Raw genomic sequence first — 25,655 nt, 5'->3', positions numbered from 1 at the left:
AGATTAAAGGGGGTTTTACACTAAGCAATATCGCTAGCAATATCGCTAAAAGGTCACTGGTTTTGTGACGTTATAGCGATATTGCTAGCGATATCGCTATGTGTGATACTTACCAACGACCGGCTCCCCCGCTGTCCATCGCTGATCGCGCGAGAATGTCCGGCTCCATTTCTCGTCGGGCGCTTCCTGCTGAGACTTCCTGCTGTGACGACGAGCGACGCTGGAAGCGGGCGGGAGGACGCAGGATCGCTGTGTGTGAATGGTAAGTATCGTGCGCTGCGTCGCTGCTGCATCGCTGTGAGATCTTTCTGTATGAAAGCTCACTAGCGATCATTTAGCGATGCACCAGCGATCCTGACCGGGTCGGATCGCTGGTTGGATCGCTGGTGCATCGCTAAATGTAAAAGGGCCTTAAGGGTATACCGCGACAGACACGAACTCCCGCACTGATTAGAATTGCTTCACCATTTAATTAAACAGTACAGTTTTTTTCCTTTCTGGCAGTGCAAGGGTTAAGCAGTTCAGTTGGTCTCCTGGAGCTCTCCAACCTGGATTGTCTTAGGCTGGTTTCACATTTGCGCTTTTGTGCGCAACGCATCGTGCGCACCAGTGCGCATGCGCACTGCGCACCTATATTTAACATGATGTGCGCATGGTCTTGCGCATACTTGCGCTTTCGTGCGCATGCGTTTTTTTGTCTTTCGCGCCAGGCGCGTCAGACGCAACATGTTGCATTTTTGGTTCCGCCCTGTCTCGTCAAAAAAACGCATGCGCACGCTTGCGCACGGAATGCGCAAAAACTCCACATTGGAGCCTATGGTAGCGCATACGTGCGCATGGTCTTGCGCACGCTTGCGTTTTTATGCACATGCGTTTTTAAGATAAACACGACTGAAATGTGGTCTAGACAGTAAAAAAAAAAAATTAAACCAAGGTGATAAAATGGTGTGGGCACTGGGATTCCACAATACTTTAAGGATTGCTCACGAGTGGACACACAGCACAAGCTGCACCAATGTAAGTATGAAAAACCTAATGTCTGGCTGAAATTTCAATACATTTCTATAGTACTTATGTCTCTTTTTTTTTTTATTGCAGCATGTCTTCATCTGGTGAGGAATATGTCCCCGGGACAGGGCAAGAGGCAGAAGAAGTGAGTACCATGCTTCCGTATGGATTGGAAAAAATAAACACATGTGGTTAATTTTTTTGGTTTAATTTTCAGACCTCATCCTCCATCACGCCACCACCACCGGAGGAACGGCAGGAGCAGCAAGGCCAAGTGCGGGAGGGAAGACGTGATGTAAGTACAGACGGACTGTTTTTTTTTTTTACTTATTTTCTAGGCTGGTTTATTTTTATTTTTTTGGTATTTTTTAAAGTTTTTTTTTTAAATTTTCATGGTTGGTTTTTTCGATGTTTGTTGCTTTTTTTTGCATTTATTTTCATTTAAAACAAAAAATTTTTTCATGGCTTGTGTATCAATATCTAAAGCTCAAAGTATGTATGTGTGTATGTGTATATGTGTGTGTGTGTGTATGTTTGTTTGTTTGGGTATATGGGCACGGGACTATGGGATGGCGGATATGTATGATGGTATATGGGCACGGGACTATGGGATGGAGGATATATATGATGGGTATATGGGCATGGGACTATGGGATGGAGGATATGTATGATGGTATATGGGCACGGGACTATGGGATGGAGGATATGTATGACGGGTATATGGGCACAGGACTATGGGATGGCGAATATGTATGATGGGTATATGGGCACAGGACTATGGGATGGCGAATATGTATGATGGTTATATGGGCACAGGACTATGGGATGGCGAATATGTATGATGGGTATATGGGCACAGGACTATGGGATGGAGGATATGTATGATGGTATATGGGCACGGGACTATGGGATGGAGGATAATTATAATTTTCTATAACTAACCACAGTTAGTTACTATGCCCGGGCAGCGCCGGGCTCTTCAGCTAGTTTTCGAGATTTTTTATTTTAAAATCTTTCAAAGATTAATGTTTGTCTTTCTTTTCTAGGCTCCACAGCGGGAGGAGGACCTCGCCCTGGACAACGACGAGCTCATTCGTCTAGTCCAGGAGCGAGTCCCGTTGTGGGACACCCGTCACCAACTGCACTCGGACAACGTGGTGATCCGGCGGCTCTGGAACGAGGTGGCCGCATCGCTGATGGATGGCTGGGACCACGCCTCTCCCCGGGTCCGCAAGGATTTTCGTAAGTATTTAAATGCAGTGTGATGCAGCAGTGATCTTGGCCGGGATCACCCAACTGTGTGTGATGCTATTAACTCCATGGAGTTTCTATCATCACACACAGTTGGATGATCACAGCCTCCAGTGCATAGTCTTACTTTTTTCTTTTTTTTTTTTTTCCACCACAGTGAACAAAGTCAGAACCCGTTGGCGCTCGATGAAGGACCGCTTCAACAGGGATATCCGTCAGGAGAAGCAGGTTCGCAGTGGTGCTGCGGCAAGGACCGGCACAAAGTACAGATACCATCGTGCCTTGGCATTTTTAAGACCGGTCCTTGCCTCCCGAACGTAAGTATTTTCTAGTTGTATTGTGTTTTATTCTGTGCTTTTCTATTCCACAGGAGTTGGCGATTGTTAATTTATGGTAGTAATTTCTTTCTTTTCTTTTCACAGCACCTGGAGCAGCACCCTGCAACCTGGGCCCGAAGCGGTCCTTCATCAAGCTGCCCCGGACCCCTCCCAGCCATCCATCAGCGAGGAAGCACCTTGCAGGTCTGCACCACAGTCATCTGGAGACCAGGAAGCTGGTCGCTCAGGTGTTCCCCTGTCCCAGGTCTCTGCCACTGGTTTTGCGGGCACTTCCCGCCAGCAGCGGCAGAGGACCTCGGACAGGCCTCTCATGCCCGAGTTCGTTGAATTGAGCTCGGTCTTTCAGAGTAGCCTCAAGGCACTCTCCGATAGACTTGAGAGTGGTTTCCTCCTTTTGGACCAACGCTACAAGTCTATCGAGGGTCGCCTTGAGCGCCTGGAAGTCGACCTCGCCAGACCAGCGCATCATTTTTACACCCAAATAGCTCGGGACACGGCGGAACACCTTACCCCTGACCTCCAGTTGACTGTCATGCAGGCCTGCAACAATGCTTTTATGCAGGCTATGCAGCAGAGTAGGATTATGCAGCAGTCAGCGGTGGCATTTCCACCGGTGCCACCCCTGACTCGTTTTACAGCATTACCTACTTCTGCTGCATATCACTGCACAGCCACCACACTTCCAAGCCTCGCCGGACACCAATATACCGCCCCAAGTCCGAGTGCAGCTGGACACTTACCCGCCAACACCATGCCAAGCGCTGCTCCTGCCTGGCCCACCACTGCTGCCACCACCACTGGATGGCCCGTCGTCACCACCCCTGCCTGTAGCGCCGCCACCACCACCACCAGCGGGAGGACCACCCCGGTATGGACCGCCACAGCCACCACGCCTGCATGGACCGCTACCACCACCAGCACCACCACCTCGGAGCAGCATCAGCTGGGGGACCCGCATTCAATATTTACGGCCCCTGCCAGGACATCCACCACCACCAGCATGCCACAGCAGGTACAAGATCCTGGCAGGCGGTCCACAAGCGCCAGGCGGTCCCCCAGCTCCAGCCAGTCCACAGCCTCCAGGCGTTCCAGAGGCTCAAGGCGGTCCAGAGGCTCAAGGCGGTCCCCGGGGTCTAGCCAGTCCTCAGGCTCTAGCGAGGACAGCAGCAAGACGACGGGCCACCGTCATAAAAAAACAAAGAGGAGGACTCTGACCCTCCCTCCTCCCTCACCTCCCACTTCACAACTTTCCTTGCCTCGGCTCCCTTCCCCCACTTCTTTGGTTCCTCCTTCCCCTAGAACCCCTTACTCCACCCAAAGCCGTTCCTCATCCCTCCACACCCCCCAGTTTCCACCAACTCAAAAATAAGTAAAATAAATGTTATATTTTTATTTCAAAATAATGTTTGGTTATTGTGTCTTTCGCCGCCTGCACACACTGCGCCGTACACTATGGTTTGTTTTTCTTTAGTTTATACCGGATGGTCAGCCATCCAACTCTGAAAGGGATACTATATTTCATTTTTTTTTTATATATATATCTATATCTATATATATATATATATATATATATCTATATACACTCACTGGCCACTTTATTAGGTACACCTGTCCAACTGTGTGTTAAGACTTAATTTCTAATCAGCCAATCACATGGCGGCAACTCAGTGCATTTAGGCATGTAGACATGGTCAAGACAATCTCCTGCAGTTCAAACCGAGCATCAGTATGGGGAAGAAAGGTGATTTGAGTGCCTTTGAACGTGGCATGATTGTTGGTGCCAGAAGGGCTGGTCTGAGAATTTCAGAAACTGCTGATCTACTGGGATTTTCACGCACAACCATCTCTAGGGTTTACAGAGAATGGTCCGAAAAAGAAAAAAAATCCAGTGAGCGGCAGTTCTGTGGCCGGAAATGCCATGTTGATGCCAGAGGTCAGAGGAGAATGGGCAGACTGGTTCGAGCTGATAGAAAGGCAACAGTGACTCAAATTGCCACCCGTTACAACCAAGGTAGGCAGAAGAGCATCTCTGAACGCACAGTGCGTCGAACTTTGAGGCAGATGGGCTACAGCAGCAGAAGACCACACTGGGTACCACTCCTCTCAGCTAAGAACAGGAAACTGAGGCTACAATTTGCACAAGCTCATCGAAATTGGACAGTAGAAGATTGGAAAAACGTTGCCTGGTCTGATGAGTCTCGATTTCTGCTGCGACATTCGGATGGTAGGGTCAGAATTTGGCGTAAACAACATGAAAGCATGGATCCATCCTGCCTTGTATCAACGGTTCAGGCTGGTGGTGGTGGTGTCATGGTGTGGGGAATTTTTTCTGGGCACTCTTTGGGCCCCTTGGTACCAATTGAGCATCGTTGCAACGCCACAGCCTACCTGAGTATTGTTGCTGACCATGTCCATCCCTTTATGACCACAATGTACCCAACATCTGATGGCTACTTTCAGCAGGATAATGCGCCATGTCATAAAGCTCGAATCATCTCAGATTGGTTTCTTGAACATGACAATGAGTTTACTGTACTCAAATGGCCTCCTCAGTCACCAGATCTCAATCCAATAGAGCATCTTTGGGATGTGGTGGAACGGGAGATTCGCATCAGGGATGTGCAGCCGACAAATCTGCGCCAACTGTGTGATGCCATCATGTCAATATGGTCCAAAATCTCTGAGGAATGCTTCCAGCACCTTGTTGAATCTCTGCCACGAAGAATTGAGGCAGTTCTGAAGGCAAAAGGGGGTCCAACCCCTTACTAGCATGGTGTACCTAATAAAGTGGCCAGTGAGTGTATATATATATATATATATATATATATATATATATAAATAAAAAAAAAAATGAAATATAGTATCCCTTTCAGAGTTGGATGGCTGACCATCCGGTATAAAGTAAAGAAAGGGAAACCACCAAAAAAAAAAAATAAATAATATATTTATATATATATATATATATATATATATATATATATATATATATATATATATATATATATAAATATATATATATTTTTATATATTTATTTATTTATATATATATTTATATAAATATATATATATATATATATATATATAAATATATATATATAAATATAAATATATATATAAATATATATATATATATTTATATAAATATATATATATTTATATAAATTTATATATATTTATATAAATATATATTTATATAAATATATATATTTATTTATATTTATATATATTTATATAAATATATATAAATAAATAAATATATATATTTATATAAATATATATATATATTTATATATATATATTTATATATATATATTTATATAAATATATATATATATATATATATATATATTTATATATATATTTATATATATATATATATATTTATATAAATATATATATATATAAATATATATAATATATATATATATATATATATATATATATATATATATTATATATATATATATATATATATATTTTTTTTATGGTGGTTTCCCTTTCTTCACTTTAACCTGGGCAGGTGAGTAGTGGAGTTTATTAAGACACAGTACACTGGGTACAGGTATAAAAAACCATGTATTTTATTTTTAACAAACAACAAAACTATTAAACCATTTGATCCTGCCATGCTACATGACCAACATCGGATAAAAAGAAGTCTGCAAATTGGTCCCTCATTTGGGCAACTTCGACTGAGGACCGAAGAGGGTGCTGAGTAAAATCTGGCAAAGGGTTGGCAGCAGGCTCATCCATGTCAAAGTTCGGCCGCTCCTTTGCCATAACAAAATTGTGCAGAACCACGCAGGCCTTCACCACCTCATCCACTGTTTCCATTTTGAGATTGATGGCGGTGCTGAGAATTCGCCATCTGGACACTAGAATGCCAAAGGCGCACTCTACAGTCCTGCGAGCCCTCGTAAGCCTGTAGTTGAAAATTTTCTTGCGGTGGTCCAAGTCACGGCTGGAGTACGGCTTCAGCAGGTTTGGGCACATCTGAAATGCCTCATCCCCAACCACTACAAATGGCAGTGGTGGAGTTTGGGTTTGGGGAAGAGGCCGTGCCAGTGGAAAATTGAAATGGTTGCCGTACAAACTCCAGCCCATATCAGAGTTCTTAAAAGTCTGTGAATCATTGCCCCGTCCGAATGCCCCTATGTCCACCGCCACAAACCGGCAGTCTGCATCCGCAATGGCCATTAGGACTGTGGAAAAGTACTTCTTGTAGTTGTAGTACTCGGAGCCACTTCTTGCGGGTTTTGTGATGCGGATGTGCTTCCCGTCCACCGCTCCTAGGCAGTTCGGGAAATTGCAGACTGCCCAGAATTTCTCCGATATTTGAAGCCACTTTTCGGCAGTGGGCAATGGCAGAAACTCCGGACACAGAACATCCCACAGAGCCCTGCAGGTGTCGGCAACAATCCCGGATAAAGTAGAGATTCCCAGCCGGTACTGGAAATGCAGGGATGAAAGACTCTCTCCAGTTGCCAGGAACCTGCCAAACATAAAAAGAAAAAATAATTATATTTCTGTCTTGGGTATTACTAAAAACACTGAAAATAAAAAAGTACATGGCCTAACTATTTTGCATGTTTTTTAATACAACATAGCAAAAAAACATTTTATAAAGGCTTGGGATTAGTACATGACAGAAGAAAAAGCATTATGCAAAAAAGCAATTTCCCAAAAATAATGTTAAAATTCAATAGCCAAAAAAAAACCTAATTTTTTGGACCAAAAAAAAAAAAAAAATGGAAAAAGCCAAAAAAATTATGCAAACATACATACCGTAAGGTGACAAGGAGCCTTTCTTCGGGAGGAATGGCACGCCGGAGCTGAGTGTCCCGTCTCCGGATGTTTCCTTCAACCATACCCAGCAAGTCAAAGAAGCTTTCCTGGGACATCCGTGTATAGTCAGCAAATTTCTCCGGGTTTTCCTGTAGCTCGCTGTACAGCGTGTGATATGCTCCACGGCTTGCCCGGAGTTCGATGATTGGATGCCTCCAAAACCGACGCCGCTGCCGTCTCTGCTGTCTCTCCCTCTCCCTTTCTTGCTGGCAACAAAAGGCATACGCCTGAGACAGCGCGATGTCAAGATCCAGCTTGAAGCGGAAATTATCCAGACGCAGGTCCATCTTGACACCGGAAACAGCAGCAAAATCTGATGAATTCAGCAGTACAGGGTCTATAAAAGATTCCAATGACACACGCCCACTGGTGACCCATTGGTGTTCAAGGATTTTTCTATTGTGAAATGTCACACCTAAAAACGCATGCGCATAAAAAACGCAACCGCATGCAAAAACGCATGTAAAACGCAAGTAACGCTGCGCTATTTTGACGCATCAGCGTGCGCATGACGAAAAAAAACGCGCGTTTGTTTTGCGTTTTTCTTTGCGTTTTTTATGCGCACGATGCGCTGCGCAAAAAAACGCTAATGTGAAACTAGCCTAAGGCCTGTTTCACATTTCAGTTATTTGACATCAGTTCAAATCCGCCAGGTTGTGAAAAAAACGGATCTGTCAGCGTTGTGACACAAACGGATGCCACCGGATCCGTTTTTGGACGGATCCGCTTTAGCAGGTAGTGACCGAAATTTAAAGGAAAACGAGTGAGAGAATTTTTTTTTTCTTTGCACGGCTGTTCTGGAACGCTACTCAGGGGTTAAAAGCCCTGCTCCAGCGAATCTGCAGGGCATGCGCAATATAAATTAGCCGACAGTCGCTCTGAAAAAAACGTTGCAGAGTCCGTCCCATCCGAGCCGACAGTCGCTCTGAAAAAAACGTTGCAGAGTCCGTCCCATCCGACGCTAAAATTTTGACGGATCCGTCAAAAGACGGGTGGGACGGACGACCGTCAGTCTAGATCCGCCACTAATGTAAGTCTATGGGGGAAAAAAACGGATCCGCCCCTTTTTTGGCGGATCCGTTTTTTTCGAAAATTGGCGGATTTTGACTGACGTCAAAAAATGGAAGTGTGAAACAGGCCTAAGAAGTTGGAGGTTAAATTCGTGTTTGGAGTAGGTGTTTGATGAGTTGTTCAGGAGATTGTTGCGTGGAGTTTGTTTGTGTGTTCATCCTCATCCTCTACTATTTTGGTTTCACCTTCCTACACCTTAAACGTGTTCCACTCTGTTGTTTGGTGAGTATATTTTGTATGATTGTAGTTTTCATTTATCCCTGTCCGTTCTTCCCTTGTTTGTCTGGGTACTGTTATCCTATAAACTTCGGCCTCACACCTCCCTGGGTGGGGGAGGGAACAGATAAGGGTTAATATTGGAGTTTAGCAAGGCACGTGACCCTGATGTCTCCACCTTCAGGAGTAATCCAGGGGACAGGGATGGACTAGGGCGCAACTATGTGACAGATTCAGTCTAAAATTAATTGTAAAGTGCTGCGGAATATGTTGCAGCTATATAAATAAAATTATTATTACTATATAAATAAAATTATTTATTTATTATTAAAATATAGATAATTCAGTGAAAAATTATCAAATATCCCTCGATTAGAAGATTCACTGACAAAGGATAAAACTAAACTTTATTCAATCCGATTAAAACTATACCCACAATTCACCCCCTGAAGTTTAGTCAGAAGTTGACTAATAGAAAACATAAACCCCACATCTCAGTGTATAGGGTGACGTGTCAGTACGCACTCACTCTCATAGCCTTTTGTCTCTAGACTCATCGGGAGACCTACCGTAATTAAATATTAGCCTATATTCCAAAGAGATTAGACAAAAAAGAAAACCCTAAAAAACATGTATCCTGTAATTGGAAAACAGCAACCTATATATAGGCTTCAAGCTCTATACTCCATAGGCTCATAAATAACTTCAAAGGAGGTCAGTCAATGATAAATAACGTGTGAAGCTATAGTATAGTTATTGTTCTGCCTATACTTTATGTAATATAGCAACTGTGAATTATTAGTGCAGACCAACTGTCCTTTACTAAGCTCACTTTTCAGACCGCCCACTATATGCCATTCAAGGAACACTTGACTGCTCATAAAATCATTTTATATTCCTATTAAATGATTACATTCAGGCTTGGTCTGGCCTGGCGGGGTACCGGGTAAATGCCCGGTGGGCCCCGAGGGTTCCTGGGGCCCTTTAAAAATGCTGCCCCTTTAAGTGCGTGGGCCCTTTAAACGCGCGCCCATGATTTTCTGGGACGTGCGCGTGCACATACCTATTAGCACGCAGCGCGCTGCTCTGACGCGGCGTCGGCGAAGGGCGACCCCCTGGCTGGCTCTGGCTCCAGCTCCACTGACTCTCTGATGACTCACCACCCGCGTGACGTCGCTGTTCTTGATGGGCGCCGGCGGTGACACGCCCCGCGCTCTGCTTTCCGGCTTTGTACCGGTAGCAGGCAGCATGTGAGACACACACAGACAAGAGGACGCTGCCGAGGCAGCTATGCACTCCCTGCTGCTCCCGCTCCTACTCTGCTACCCTCTCTCTGTACTGCCCTCCGGTCTGGTGAGTAGAGTGGGTCTGTTTGTCGGTATATAACTGACAGCTCTACATGAGAGGTTCTGCAGCAGCTCCTGTCTGTATATGACAGACAGCTCTCATGTAGAGCTGTCAGTCATATACAGACAGTAGCTGCTGCAGAACCTCTTATATAAAGCTGTCAGTCATATACAGGCCGGAGCTGCTGCAGAACCTCTCATGTAGAGCTGTGTGTCATATACAGGCTGGAGCTGCTGCAGAACCTCTCATAACCACGCCCCCTTAGTAACGTCACACCCAGACACAGATGCGATAGGTTCCACCTGGACCAATCAGACCATAGAGCCGGGTCCACACCTCTGTGACGTAGGTGAGGAGTCCGCCGTGACACCTAATAGAAAAGAGTTCTCCCAGCAGGCGTGCACCATGCAGTTTCTAAACAGACATAAATTACCTAAAAGAGGAGCTGTTGAGCAACACAGTAAGTAAAAGTGTATACATTTTCTATTAGCGACCTTCTGACTAAGCTTCAGGGGGTGAATTGAGGGTATAGAAATAATTGGATTTAATAAAGATTAGTTTTATCCTTTGCCAGTGAATCTCCTAAGATAAAAAGAGAACACAATGTTAGAGATAGCTGACAGACAGTTACTGGTATTTTGTAGTAGTGCAGTCATGTCTGGAGAATAAGTATTATTTGGTGACATCAGCATAGACATGTCACTAAAAGCCAAATCTGATTATAGTTTGTCCAATATGGGCACTGTACAGAGAAAAGAGGTGGAGACTGAGAACTGAACCCTGGGGAACACCAACATGAAGGAGAAGAAGAAGAGCCAGCAGATGACACACTATATGAGCGGTGAAAGAGGTAAAAACAGAGCCAAGAGAGATCGGCCTCTTTAACCCCTTTACCCCCAAGGGTGGTATGCATGTTAATGCCCGGGCCCATTTTTACAATTCTGAATACTGTCCCTTTATGAGGTAATAACTCTGGAATGCTTCCATGGATCCCGGTGATTTTAACCGCTTCCCGACCGCCCACAGTAGATAAACGTTGGCGCTTGCTGGGCTTTGTGCAGCGCCGTTTATCTACTGTCGGCGGTTTTGTGCCCCCCGGGACACCCACATACCTTCTAATGTAGGGATCCTGGTGCACAATGCATGCTGGGACCCCCGACGTCATCAAGACCTGATTGGTTCAGGTCCTGATGACGTCAGCGTCACAGCAGCCAATGAGAGCGCTCGATGGGAAAGCTGCTTGTTTCCCGCGATCTCACTCATAGTAACGCGACTTCTCCTCTGATCTCACACTGACAGATGATCAGAGGAGAAGCAGCGTTATTGTGTGACAAGATCGCTGCCTGGCACAGCTGTGCCAGGCAGCGATCTAGTCACACAGTAACACTGCTTCACCTCTGATCATCTGTCAGTGTGAGATCAGAGGAGAAGTCGTGTTACTGGAAAAGTTGCTTGTTTCCCGGTGATCTCACTCATTGTAACACGACTTCTCTGGTATGGTAGGACTGGTACCAATAAAATGTAGTACTACCATAATCAGGATCCTGAGATAAAGTGCTAACCACTGAGCCACCGTGCCAACCACTGAGCCACTATGCCAACCGCTGAGCCACCGTGCCAACCACTGAACCCCCATGCTGCCCAAGTAGGCAAAACAATAGATGAGAATAATGGGGACAATTGGCTGATCTTTTTCACATGTTAAGTTACTATGTGCCAGGCAGCGATCTTTTCACATAGTAACGCTGCTTCTCCTCTGATCATCTGTTAGTGTGAGATTAGAGGAGAAGTGGCGTTACTATGAGTCAGATCGCAGGGCAGCGATCTTGTCACAAAAAGAAAAAAAAAAGTAAAGAAAAAAAAAGCAGGTACGCAGGTTAGGGTAAGGGCTAGGGTTAGGGTTGGGATTAGGGTTATGGGTGTGTTGGTGTTAGGTTTGTGGTTAAGGTTGTGGTTATGGTTGGGATTAGGGTTAAGGGTTTGGTTGGGGTTAGGGTTGGAATTAGAATTGGGGGTTTAGGTACATCAGGGGCTCTCCAAACGCAACATGATGCCCGCAGACCATTCCATCAAAGTCTGCATTTCAGAACGTCACTACTTCCCTTCCAAGCCCCACCGTGTGCCCAAACAGTAGTTTTCTCCCACATATGGGGTACCGCTGTACTCAGGACAAATTGGACAACAACTTTTGGGGTCTAATTTCTCCTGTTACCCTTGTGAAAATAAAAAATTGGGGGCTAAAAGATCATTTTGTGGAAAAACATGGATTTTTGTGAGTACTCACCGTAAAATCCTTTTCTCCGAGACGCTCATTGGGGGACACAGAGACTGTGGGTGTGTGCTTCTGCCATCTGGAGGCTGACACTAAGTATACAAAAAAAGAGTTAGCTCCTCCTCCGCTGCATACACCCTCGCCCCCAGACCGGGCGTAACTCAGTTTAGTGCATAAGCAGTCGGAGAACGCGCCTTAAACTCAGGCAAGAAATTATACGTCTGGAAAAGGGACCACCCTGATCCTTACATAAGGATTTGTATAACTTAAAATAAGCAAAAGCCAACTGGCTAGTAGGGTGGGTGCTGTGTCCCCCAATGAGCGTCTCGGAGAAAAGGATTTTACGGTGAGTACTCACAAAAATCCATGTTTCTCCTTCGTCTCATTGGGGGACACAGAGACTGTGGGACGTTCTAAAGCAGTCCCTGGGCGGGATCTTAGCTCACCCAATCCATGCTACTTTGCGCCCCTGATTAGAGGTGCGCAACTGCTGCCTGAAGAATCTTTCTTCCCAGGCTTGCATCCGAGGATGCCTGGGTATGTACGTTATAATGTTTGACAAACGTATGCAAACTGGACCAGGTAGCTGCTTTGCACACCTGTTCCGCTGAAGCTTGGTGTCGCAGTGCCCATGAGGCACCCACTGCTCGAGCCGAGTGTGCCCTGATCCCTGCCGGAACCGGCGTGCCACTGATTTCATAAGATTCTTGAATCGTCAGGCGAACCCATCTGGCCAAAGTCGCTTTGTACGCAGCAAGCCCCTTCCGTCTCCCTTCTGGGATCACGAATAGAGAGTCTGTCCGGCGGAAAGATGCTGTCCTTGTCACATACCTCCTAAGAGCTCTTACCAGATCCAGTGTGTGCAAAGCCTTTTCTACCCTGTGCACCGGTGCCGGGCAAAACGAAGGTAAGACAATGTCTTTGTTGATATGGAATGCCGAGACAACCTTCGGCAAGAAGGGGGGAGCTGGCCTTAAAACTACCTTATCCTTATAAAAAGTCAAGAACAGCGGTTTACAAGATAAAGCCGCCAATTCCGAAACCCGCCTAATAGACGTAATAGCTACCAGAAAAACGACCTTTCTGGACAGGTAAGGTAAGGAGACTTCTTGTAAGGGTTCGAAGGGGGGCTCCTGAAGGGCCCTGAGCACCAAGTTCAGGTCCCATGATTCCGTCGGCGCCTTATAGGGGGGTACTAAATGTGCGACCCCCTGCATAAACGTCTTAACCTGCCAGACCGAAGCGACCTTTCGTTGAAAAAGGACCGACAGGGCCGAGATTTGCGTCCTGAGCGAACTCGGAGCCAGCCCTGCGTCCAGCCCTGCCTGCAAAAAAGCCAGTACGTTGGGGGTTGAAAAAACCAGAGGAGCCACTCCGCGATCCCTACACCAACGGAAAAAAACTTCCCAAGTCCGATGATATACCTTCGCCGAGGAAGGTTTTCGGGCACTCACCATCGTGGCCACCACATCGCGCCTGAATCCTGCCTGTGTTAACAGCCAAGATTCAATGGCCACGCCGTCAAACACAGGGCCCCTAAGTTCGGATGGTAGATCGGCCCCTGGGACAGCAAGTCCGGTCGATCTGGTAGACGCCAGGGTACGTCCACCACTAGCTGAACCAGATCTGCATACCAGGCCCTCCGAGGCCAGTCTGGCGCTAGCAGAATTGCTGGAACCTTCTCTCTCCTTAACTTTCTGATGACCCTTGGAAGCAGAGGTAGCGGGGGGAACAAGTATGGGAGACGAAACTGGCTCCATGGAAGCACCAGAGCGTCTGCTGCGATCGCCTGCGGGTCGAGGGATCGAGCGACGAACCTTTGCACTTTGGCGTTCTCTCTGGATGCCATAAGGTCCACGTCTGGTGTCCCCCACCGTTGGCAGATCTGTTGAAAAACCTCGGGGTGCAGGGACCATTCCCCTGCCGCGACCCCCTGTCGGCTGAGAAAATCTGCCGCCCAGTTTTCGACTCCCGGAATGTGCACCGCTGAAATTACCACGTGGTTCTTTTCGGCCCAACGCAGTACCAGTCCAACCTCGCGCATGGCTGTTTGGCTGCGCGTGCCCCCCTGATGGTTGACATATGCTACTGCTGTAGCATTGTCCGACTGAATGCGCACCGGCCGGTGTCTCAGGAAACACTGAAAATGTTGCAGGGCCAATCGTATTGCCCGTATCTCCAGAATGTTGATCGGGAGAATTATCTCCTGAATGGACCACCGCCCCTGGGCTGTGTGACTCTGGAAAACTGCTCCCCAACCTTGCAGGCTTGCATCGGTCGTCACCACCAACCACTGTTCCGGGGGAAAGGGTTTCCCCTGGACAAGAGACGAGTCGCGAGTCCACCATCGGAGTGATTGTCGGACCAGCGGAGACAAATTGCACCGATGACTGAGGGATAGCAGCCTTCTGTCCCATGCTGACAAGAGCGCATGCTGAAGCGGACGGAGATGGAACTGGGCAAACGGGATTGCCTCCATCGCCGCCACCATTCTGCCCAACACACTCATGCCGTACCGGATGGATCTGGAGCCTGGCTGTAGAAGGTTCCGTACCCCCTGTTTGATCTTTCGCGCTTTGTCCCGAGGGAGGATCACCAGCCCCCGGGAGGTGTTGAAAACCATGCCTAGGAATACAATTCTCTGGGCTGGAACCAAGGACGATTTGTTCCGATTGATCAACCAGCCTAGACGCGCCAGGGTATCCAGCGTGATACTGACATTCTCCTGGCACGCCTGAAAGGACGGCCCCTTTACCAAAAGGTCGTCCAGGTAAGGTAGTACCGTTATGCCCCGAGCATGCAGGATGGCCATAACCACCGCCATTATCTTCGTAAAGACTCTGGGAGCAGTGGCCAGACCGAAGGGCAGAGCAACAAATTGAAAATGTCGCCCTCCGATCGCAAAACGCAGGAACCTCTGGTGTGGAGGAAAAATCGGAATGTGCAGATATGCATCCTGCACATCGATCGAGGCCAGGAACTCCCCTGGATCCATGGCTGCAATGACCGAACGGAGGGATTCCATCCGGAACCGCCTGACTCTGATGAATTTGTTTAGGATTTTTAGATCTAATACTGGCCTTACTGTCCCGTCCTTTTTGGGGACCGAAAACAGGTTGGAGTAAAAACCTTGTGTCTCTTCGCTTTTCGGTACTGGGACAATGACCCCGTTGCGCTGTAGCGTCATTATGGCCTGTAACAAACTCTCCGCCTGCGACTCTGTTCCGGAAAGTCGGGAACGGAAGAATCGCCGTGGCGGGAGTCCGAGAAACTCTATCTTGTACCCGGACGATATCAATTCTGCCACCCAAGCGTCGCGTGCCACTGCGACCCAAACGTGGCTGACCCTTAGTAGGCATCCGCCCACTCTGTCGTCCGAAGGTACGAAGCGCCTCGAGTCATTTTGCTGGAGGCTTTTGGGATCTGGCCCCCCTTGTTCTGGGCAAACGGCCTCGGCCTCTACCCAGCGGATTGGCTCTGTAAGAGATTTGCCTTTCCCTAATCTGACCATCATTTGCGGAGGTGGATGCTCTGGCCGAAGTCCCCCTCCAGGGGTTACGAAAAGGCCGAAAACGCCTCTGTGTCTGCCTGAATGCTGGCCAAGTCCTCTGCTGCGGGAGGAAACTACTCCTCCCCCCTGTGGCTTCTGAGATAAGCTTATCAAGCTTCTCACCGAACAACCGATTGCCCTGAAAAGGCAATGAGGTCAAGGACTTTTTGGAGATAGAATCCGCTTTCCACAATCTCAGCCATAATGCTCGCCTAATGGCAATCGCATTTGCTGCTGCCACCGCAGAACACTCGGCCGCGTCCAGAGAGGCGCTGACGAGAAAATCACTTGCCCCTAAGATCTGATTTGTCACCTCCAAGACCTCCGCAGGCAGGTCTCTGTTTTGGAGGGCATTCTGCAGAGCGTCCGCCCACGAAACCATGGCCTTAGCCACCCAAGTAGCCGCAAAGGAGGGGGCAAGGGCCGACCCCGCTGCCTCATACACCGAGCGGGCAAGCCCCTCTATAAGGCGATCAGTTGGGTCCTTGATAGAAGAACCGCTGGGTATCGACAATAGCGATCTTGACGCTAAACGTGATACCGGTGGGTCCACTACTGGCGACTCCACCCATCCCTTATGGAGTTCAGGAGGAAACGGATACTTAGCTTGCAGCGCTTTTTGCATTGCAAAACGCTTATCCGGGTGTTCCCTATGTTTCTGAACTAGCTCCTCGAACTCCGGATGCGTGGCAAAACTTCTATGCGGTCGCCTGGTCTTTTTGAAGGAGACCTTGTGACCTGAGGCCGTGGACACATCGTCCTCGATCTCTAAAGTCTGGTTGACTGCCTCAATGAGGCTGTCCACCGAGTCTTGGTATCCCAGGCTTTCTGGATTCCAGGCCTCCTCCTCCTCCTCGCCCTCATCCTGCTCGCTTCCTGAGCTCGGCGACGGGGAACGAGATACCCTAATACCCGCCACCGAAGCCCCAGAGGGTCCGGCCGACGGGGAACGAGCTCTTTTGCTATGAGCTTGTCTGGTGCTGGAGCGGCCTCTAACGGTCGGAGGGTCCTGAGACGTGGACGAGCTGTCTTCCGCTGGCAGACCACCATCCTTGTCCCTACCTGGGCCTTGGAGAGATTGCCTTTGTAAGGGACATCATAGAGTTTGATAAAGACACCGCCCATTCTGGAGGGTCCTGACCTCTGGGCTCTGCAACAATGGGGGGCTCCTGGGCTCGCTCCGACTCGCAGGCTTCACAAAATTTACCCGGCTGTGCTTTAGGCAGCCTGACCCCACAGGAAACGCAAACAGCGTATAGGAAAGAGTGAGCTTTCCCTTTGCCAGACATATTGCAAGGTAGGGTAGGAGGAGGAGGATAACCCCTTCCTTGACTACTAGTGCGGCACTCGCAACGGGGATGCACTTACCCACCGGTAATGGCCCAACTTTGCGTCTCTTCCGTGCGGCGTTACCCGCCGGGGCACTCGCACTCCTGGAGATAGGGGGCGGCTTCCGGCCCCACTTCGGCGAGGAAATGCAAGGAGGGGGGCGGGAGGTCCCCGGTAACTGTGCGCGCCCGCCGCTCTCCGCCCCCGGAAGTTAGTGGGCAGGGCTTCCGGCTATCCCCGGAAGTCGGCGGGCGGGCGCGCGGACTCCGGACCTCCCCATACAGCGGGGACCGTGGCCGCCCGCGGGGCTCTGGCCGCACTCCACGTGCGGCGTTGGAGGGAGGGGGCGGGAGCTCCCCGGTCACTGTGCGCGCCCGCCGCTCTCCGCCCCCGGAAGTTAGTCGGCGGGGCTTCCGGCCATCCCCGGAAGTCGGCGGGCGGGCGCGCGCTCACGGATCTCCCCATACAGCGGGGGCCGCGGCCGCCCGCGGGGCTCCGGCCGCGCTCCGCGTGCGGCGTTACCCGCCGGGGGCAGCGCCGGGTGAGAGACGGACTACCTGGTCCCGGCCTATCAACCAAAGGTGAGCCGGGCCGCCGAGGGGGCTCTACGGAGGTGCTTCTCAACCCCATCCCTGGGCAGGGAGGGGGAGGCTACTGTACCGCTCTCCGCTTCAATCCCTGGCTTACCTGCGCCTCCAACTCCACCCCTGGACTTACTACCTAGGGGTGGTAGGGGCATTTCCACGTTGCAGGAGAGAACAACGTGGAGGATCGCTCACACGTGCTCGCCCGTTGGGGACGATGGGGAAACCGCAATCCTCTTATCAGGATGCGTTGCCGCCTCTTTCAAAATAAAAAAGAAAAATAGTTGTCCGGGGAAAAGTCCCAGATGTGTCCCTCGGTGCGGGAGAGAAACACGTGGAGGGTTACTCACACATGGTCGCCCGTTGATGATTTGGGGAGATCGGACCCTCTCTATAGGATCCGTCACCCCTGTCTTATCTTCATAGAGGAAAAAAAAACAAACCTAGTCTGGAGCTCCAGACTGCGTGTGCCTCCATCAGACACTAAGCAAAAAACTGAGTTACGCCCGGTCTGGGGGCGAGGGTGTATGCAGCGGAGGAGGAGCTAACTCTTTTTTTGTATACTTAGTGTCAGCCTCCAGACGGCAGAAGCACACACCCACAGTCTCTGTGTCCCCCAATGAGACGAAGGAGAAAAAATGATTTTTTATTTTCATGGCTCTACGTTATAAACTTCTGTGAAGCACTTGGGGGTTCAAAGTGTTCACGACACATCTAGATAAGTTCTTTAAGGGGTCTAGTTTCCAAAATGGGGTCACTTGTGGGGGGTTTCCACTGTTTAGGTACATCAGGGGCTCTCCAAATGCGACATGGCATCCGATCTCAATTCCAGCCAATTCTGCATTGAAAAAGTCAAACGGCACTCCTTCCGTTCTGAGCTCTGCCGTGTGCTCAAACAGTGGTTTATCCCCACATACGGGGTATCGGCGTATTCGGAAGAAATTGCACAAAAAAATGTGTGGTTCATTTTCTCTTTTTACACTTGTGAAAATAAAAAAAATGGTTCTGAAGTAAAATGTTTGTGAAAAAAAGTTAAATGTTTATTTTTTCCTTCCACATTCCATTCATTCATGTGAAGCACCGGAAGGGTTAATAAACTTCTTGAATGTTGAAAATTTTGTTGTAAAAATGAGAAATCCGCTGGTCAACTTTTAACCCTTATAACGTCCGAAAAAAAAAAAAATTATGTTTCCAAAATTGTGCAGATGTAAAGTAGACATGTGGGAAATGTTAGTTATTAACTATTTTGTGCGATATCACTCTCTGATTTAAGGGCATAAAAATTAAAAGTTTGAAAATTTCTAAATTTTGATTTTTTTTAACAAATAAGCGCAGTTCATATCTAAGAAATTATACCACCATCATGAAGTACAATATGTCACGAGAAAACAATGTCAGAATCAGCAGGATCCGTTGAAGCGTTCTAGAGTTATGACCTCATAAAGTGACACTGGTCAGAATTGAAAAAATTGGCCCGGTCACGAAGGCAAAAACAGGCTCGGGTGTGAAGGGGTTAACAACGTTTCTCGTGACATATTGTACTTCATGATAGTGGTAAAATTTCTTTGATATTGTGTTTATTTGTGATTTTGCAATTTTCTATCTTTGAATTTTCATGCCCTTAAAACACAGATATGTCGCACAAAATAGTTAATAAGTAACATTTCCCATATGTCTACTTTACATCAGCACAATTTTGGAACCAAAATTTTTTGGTTGGGAAGTTATAAGGGTTAAAATTTGACCAGTGATTTCTCATTTTTACACCATTTTATTTTTACGGACCATATCACATTTGAAGTCACTTTGAGGGGTCTATATGACAGAAAATACCCAAAAGTGACACCATTCTAAAAACTGCACCCCTGAACCCTGAAGGTGCTCAAAACCACATTCAAGAAGTTTATTAACCCTTCAGGTGCTTGACAGGAATTTTCAGAAGGTTTAAAAAAACAAATGAACATTTAACTTTTTTTCCACAAAAAAATTTATTTCAGCTCCAATTTGTTTTATTTTACTAAAGGTAACAGGAGAAATTGACATCAAAAGTTGTTGTACAATTTATCATGAGTACGCAAATACCCCATATATGCAGGTAAACAACTGTTTCGGCAAATGGCAGAGCTCGGAAGGGAAGGAGCACAGTTTGACTTTTCAATGCAAAATTGGCTGGAATTGAGATCGGACACCATGTCGCGTTTGGAGAGCCTCTGATGTGCCTAAACAGTGGAAACCCCCCACAAGTGACACCATTTTGGAAAGTAGACCCCCTAAGGAACTTATCTAGATGTGTGGTGAACACTTTGAACCCCCAAGTGCTTCACAGAAGTTTATAATGTAGAGCCGTAAAAATAAAAAAATCATATTTTTTAACAAAAATGATTTTTCACCCCCAACTTTTTATTTTCCCAAGGGTAACAGGAGAAATTGAATCCCAAAAGTTGTTGTGCAATTTGTCCTGAGTATGCTCATACCCCATATGTGGGGGTAAACCACTGTTTGGGCCCATGGCAGAGCTTGGAAGGGAAGGAGCACAGTTTGACTTTTTCAATGCAGAACAGGCTGGAATTGAGATTAGACGCATGTCGCGTTTGGAGAGCACCTGATGTGCCTAAACAGTGGAAACCCCCCAATTGTAACTCCAACCCTAACCCCAACATACTCCTAACCCTAATCCCAACCCTAACCATAGCCCTAACCACAAACCTAACCCTAACACATCCCTATCCCTAATCCCAACCCTAACCCTAATCTCAACCCTAATCCTAACTTTAGCCACAATAACCCTAACTTTAGCCCCAACCCTAACTTTAGCCTCAATCCTAACCCTAACTTTAGCCCCAACCCTAACCCTAACTTTCTTTGGGGGGGGGTGTTTATACCGTTATGCATGTGGTAAAATTGATAAAGCAGCTTTATTCTTCTGGTCAGTACGATGTCAGCGATACCTCATTTATATCATTTTTTTATGTTTTGGTGCTTTTATACAATAAAAACTATTTTATATAAAAAACAATGCTTTATCATCATACCACTGAACAAAAAGTGGAATAACACGCAATCAAAAAGATGGATATAAATAAACGTGGCACCACTGAAAACGTCATCTTGTCCCTCAGAAACAAGCCACCATATAGCTCCATCACCGGAAAAATAAAAAAATTATAGCTCTCGGAATAAAGTGATGCAAAAATAATTATTTTTTTGCCTTTTTTCTTTCATTGGTGTTCTCTAAGGCTTCTTTTACACTTGCCGTGTTTTTTGCGGGCTGTATTGCCGTAATTTTCACGGTCATCCGCAAAAACATGCTGCAAAAATCTTCTCGGATCGCTGTTTTTCTGGTTTGGAATAGCTTTTGAAAAGTAGGAAAGTAAAAAAAAAAAACAAAACAGGAAATTGTAAATAAAATTGAAAAAAAAAAACAAAACAAAAAAACCCGAGGAAATTGTCAAGGAACAATAATAAAAAAACACCTCAAAGAAAGGATCCGCCCTTTCTCCAGTGCCATTTTCTTCTGGCCTTCACAGTGTGCAGAGCTCTGTGTCCTTTGTTTGACGCAAACTTTGGATTTCAGTTTTCTGAACATGTCGAGGCGTTTTGAAGATGGATGATGTGATTCTGTGTTGGTTGCTTAACCAGCATTTAGAGCATGAGCAAAGAGCAGCAGCTGCACTTGCACCAAGGAGGCTGTGGGTGCACCCAATTCTGTTGCAGCGTTCGTGGAAAGGTCATTTCCATATACTGTACAGTGACTTGCGTCATCACCCGGAGAAATTCTTTACATACTGCCTTATGTCCGTGGCAACTTTTGATTTGCTGTTGTCAGAGGTACGGCCTCGGATAATATTCAAGAATACCAGAATGCCTCGCTGCATTTCTCTGGAACAGAGGCTTATTGTGACACTGAGGTAATGACTACCTTTTTTTTAAATAGCTAATTTAGGCTTTACTAATGTTTAACTCCCCCTTTTTTTTTTTAAATTACAGATTCCTTTCAACAGGCAACTCTTTTTCGGCACTTCATTTTGAGTTCCTGTTAGGGATTACTACAGTGTCCAAGATAGTTGCACATACCTGTTTGGTATTGTGGGAGCACCTAAAGGAAATTGTTTTAGCTCCACCAAAGCAGGAAGACTGGCTAGTTATAGCAGCGGACTTCCAAAAAAACGCAGTTTCCACACTGTATCGGGGCGCTGGATGGGAAGCATATCAGGGTCAAAAAAATGGCCTTCTCTGGCTCCAAATTTTTCAATTATAAACATTATTTTTCAATTGTACTAATGACAATTGCTGACAGCAATTACAATTTTGTTATGGTCAGCATTGGGGCTTATGGGAGCACATCTGATGCAAGGATCTGGAGTTGTTCTCGAATTGAGTACCATTTGAAGAACAACCAATTAAATGTCCCTGAACCTGCTGCATTACTGGACTACACCAACCACCAATTTCCATATGTCCTGGTTGCTGATGAGGGTTTTGGACTCTCCCCAAATGTAATGTAGCCTTTTCCCCAACGATCTTTAGATTCACGGAAGAGAATCTTTAATTATAGACGTACTAGAGCAAGGTACGTAGAGTGTGTCTTTGGGATCCGGTCTGGAAAGTGGCATGTACTCATGAGCTGCATGGAAGTAAGACCAGAGAGTGCAACAAATATTGTAAAGGCGTGTGGTTTTACACAATTTTGATGGCAACATGAAGTTAACCAAGACCACTTGCTTTCTGTGGAAACTCCATCGGACAACACCATCAACACCTCGGATCAGCAAGTTAATTTTGGATGCCCTGCTGCAGCTGCAATTCGAGAGGTTTTTGCAGATTATTTTGTGTCCTCCCAGGGATCCGTTGTCAGGAACACCGCACTGCACTTGCTCACTGAGCCAGTGCGCGTGTCCTGAGTTACACAAACTGTGCTCAAAGATACCTGTGAAGCGGGGCAGCAGCAGTGAAGATGCGTGCTTCAGAAAAACAGGACCTGAAGCAGGGGACTGCCAAGGGGTGGAGCGGCCACAGGTCTCTCAGAGGAAGTAGGAGCAGAGAGAGATTGCTTCAGGCCAGATATGACCTGAAGCACCTGACTGCTGGGTACGTGGCCTAAGCTCCGGAGAGCTAGGAACTGAAGGAAAACTCCTAGAAGGGTAACTACGGGACAAAGTTATAAAGGGGCATAGACAAGGACGTAAACCAGATCAGGCCGGGGTCAAAGCACAAGAAAGCACGACAGTACCAAAGGATTAGACAGAGCGGATAGTCAGGACGTAGCAAGAGATTAATAAACCAGAATGGGCAACAGACGGTACAATAGGGACAAACTGTAACGGAGTAACGATAGCCAAGCCAGGAGGTCAGAACCGGAGAAGACAATAGTACCAAAACGTGAGACAGAGAGCAGAGTGAGCCGACAGACCAGGTCATACACGGGTGGCAATGAAGCAATGCAGTATACAAGCACATCAGGGGGGTCAGACACACAGTCAGAACAACAGTATAGCTGACAGGGAATCCTAGTCTGGAGTGAGTAAAAAATACCCCTCCCAGATCCAAAGTGAGGCCAGCAAAAGTTAACCCTGAGAGAGCAGGACATTAACAATGTCCTATGAGCCTGTTTCTATGTTGTGCTGCTCTCAGACTATGTAGTGAAAACCTGGTGGTGCATTCCATTTTAAAGGAAAAATGTGTTACCATCTTTTCAGTTAGCCATTAAAAGGTATCAACCACTGAGGACTCTTAATTCCAAATATTCTTCTATCTACTGGCTAACACGGTACAAAGATAAATGGTAGATCTTTCCTGTATGCAGATTGAGGCAGCGTGGGCAGGAAAAAGAGAAGAGCGGCAGAAGTGCTGTAAGTAAGTGCCCACCCACTGCACTTATGGACGATTTGAATAAAAATTCAACAATAAACTTCTCTAAAACAAAAACCCAGATTTCTAAAATAAAGCTTTGAATGTAGTCAGCATTACAGTAGTACATAGACAGCAGCATAAAAAAAATATGATGACAGATTCCCTTTAAATATTTGAGTTACTTGGTTAGTGACAGATGGGGAGAGGAACTGTGGAAGATGTGAGGGAATAGGTAGTAAGGCGAAAAGAACCGAGGAGCCTGCAGACTTCTCTGGCTGGGTCAATGGCAGAAAGTGAGCTAGATGAAGTGTGGGAGGGAAGATAAGGGACAGGGAGATATTTTCCTGTTGGATATTATCAAGTTTTTCTTTGAAGCAAGGGGCCAGATCGTAAGCGCTGAGATTAGAGATAAACACCCGCACTATAGGGCTGAAGAAAAAAATGAAAAGTGTAGAAGAGTGATTTTGAATTATTGGTATAAGAGGAAATGAGGGTAGTGAAATAGGGTTGTTAGGTAAGGTGAGAAGCAGGGCTGTAGGTTTAGAGAATAAACTCATAGTTGAGGAAATATGCTGCCAAATGCAGTTTTCTTCACATTTGGCATACCTAGAAAAAAGCTGAAGAAAAAGTGTTTGCAGCGTGTGTTAGGGTTGCCTTGGTCTGCAAAAGAAAGTTCTTGGTATAGTTGATGCTGCTTCATCCTGATCACTTTGCAGAAAATATACAGTATATTACTTACCGCTGACTCATTCTGGGAGTGTTGGAATAAAATGTTGAAAAGTAGGAAGGAGGAGGAGCAGGTGGAACAAAATCTTCAAAATCTGGCTCCCGATCTTGCTCTTCAGCTTCCTCTACAGAGACTTGGGACTCATCCTTATGACAAAAAAAGAAAAATCATCATTAAACCTGAAAATTGTATACATATGGTGGTTTGCAGAAGTTTTCAACCCTTGGCATTTTTGTGTTTTGATACCACACAACCTGGAACGTCACTGTTGTTTTTGAGGGTTTGTATCAGTTCATGTAAAGAACATGCCTACAACTGTGAACACTTGATTTTCTTTTTATTGTAAAGCAAACAAAAAATAGGGCATCCTGTTCTGATTCCAGTAGCTGAATTATACTTGTAAGCAGCACATGGCAGTAACATCATGCGCTGCTTACAAGCAGAGGACAGCTGCCGGAAGACTCACTGCTTCCCACGTCGGGACTATGTGAAGCAGTGAATATTCATTTCTCTTTAATAGCGGGTACAGTAGCCACAGCAGCCGATTTCCTGCAGCGGCCGGGCAACCATGTGTGCCCACTACTTAAGGGAATGAATAATCACTGCTCTCCATGCCCATGGGAGTGGAGAGCAGTGACTATTCATTCTCTTAATTAGTGAGCACACCTTATCACCCAGCCGCTGCAGGAAGCCGGTGGCTGTGGCTACTGTGCCTGCTTTTAAAGAGAAATGAATATTCAGTGTTCTCCACAACTATGGGAGTGGAGAGCAGTGAATTCCCTTAAGTAGCGGGCACACTTCAGAGCCCAGCAGCTGCAGGAAGCCGGCTGATGCGGTTAACGGCATGTCCGCTATTAAAGATAAGTGAATATTCACTGCTCTCCACTCCCATGGGCGTGGAGAGCAGTCAATATTCATTTCTCTTTAGCAGCGGGCACATGTGTTAACCGTAGCAGCTGGCTCCTGCCTCCTGTGACCTGATGCTCCGCCGCTGCCGCTTCCCCTCCATCTTATAGTCCGAAAAATACTGTAAGTGGGACCCTCACTCATGTATAAGCAGAGGGGGGCATTTTCAGCATAAAAAATGTGTTGAAAAACTTGGCTTATACACAAGTACAGTATATATGGTATATAATTAGCTTAATTCAGCTGAGGGAGGAGTAAGGTGTCTGGTGAGATCCTTTATAACATCTCATCTACCAAATATCGGGGTCAGATTCTGAAGAACCACATGCGTATTGTCTTTCTGCACCCCAAATCTCACGAT

The 25,655-nt window shown here is 46.6% G+C and overlaps 1 protein-coding gene across 2 annotated transcripts in view; it reads right to left on the bottom strand.

Annotated features, from left to right (window-relative positions):
• The window catches only part of ENTREP1 (endosomal transmembrane epsin interactor 1), a 208,633-nt gene that overhangs the window by 34,502 nt on the left and 148,476 nt on the right, over nt 1-25,655 (bottom strand). For both annotated transcript variants that reach the window (XM_073543712.1, XM_073543709.1), the window contains exon 6: nt 24,401-24,534. In XM_073543712.1, coding sequence (XP_073399813.1) covers nt 24,401-24,534 — 134 coding nt within the window. The remainder of the gene's footprint in view (nt 1-24,400; nt 24,535-25,655) is intronic.

Source organism: Dendrobates tinctorius, unplaced genomic scaffold (genome assembly GCF_039654945.1).
Source record: "Dendrobates tinctorius isolate UK_male_01 unplaced genomic scaffold, ASM3965494v1 ptg000134l, whole genome shotgun sequence".
In the NCBI taxonomy this organism is placed as follows: Eukaryota; Metazoa; Chordata; class Amphibia; order Anura; family Dendrobatidae; genus Dendrobates; species Dendrobates tinctorius.
This window is presented reverse-complemented; position numbering and strand designations above follow the sequence as displayed.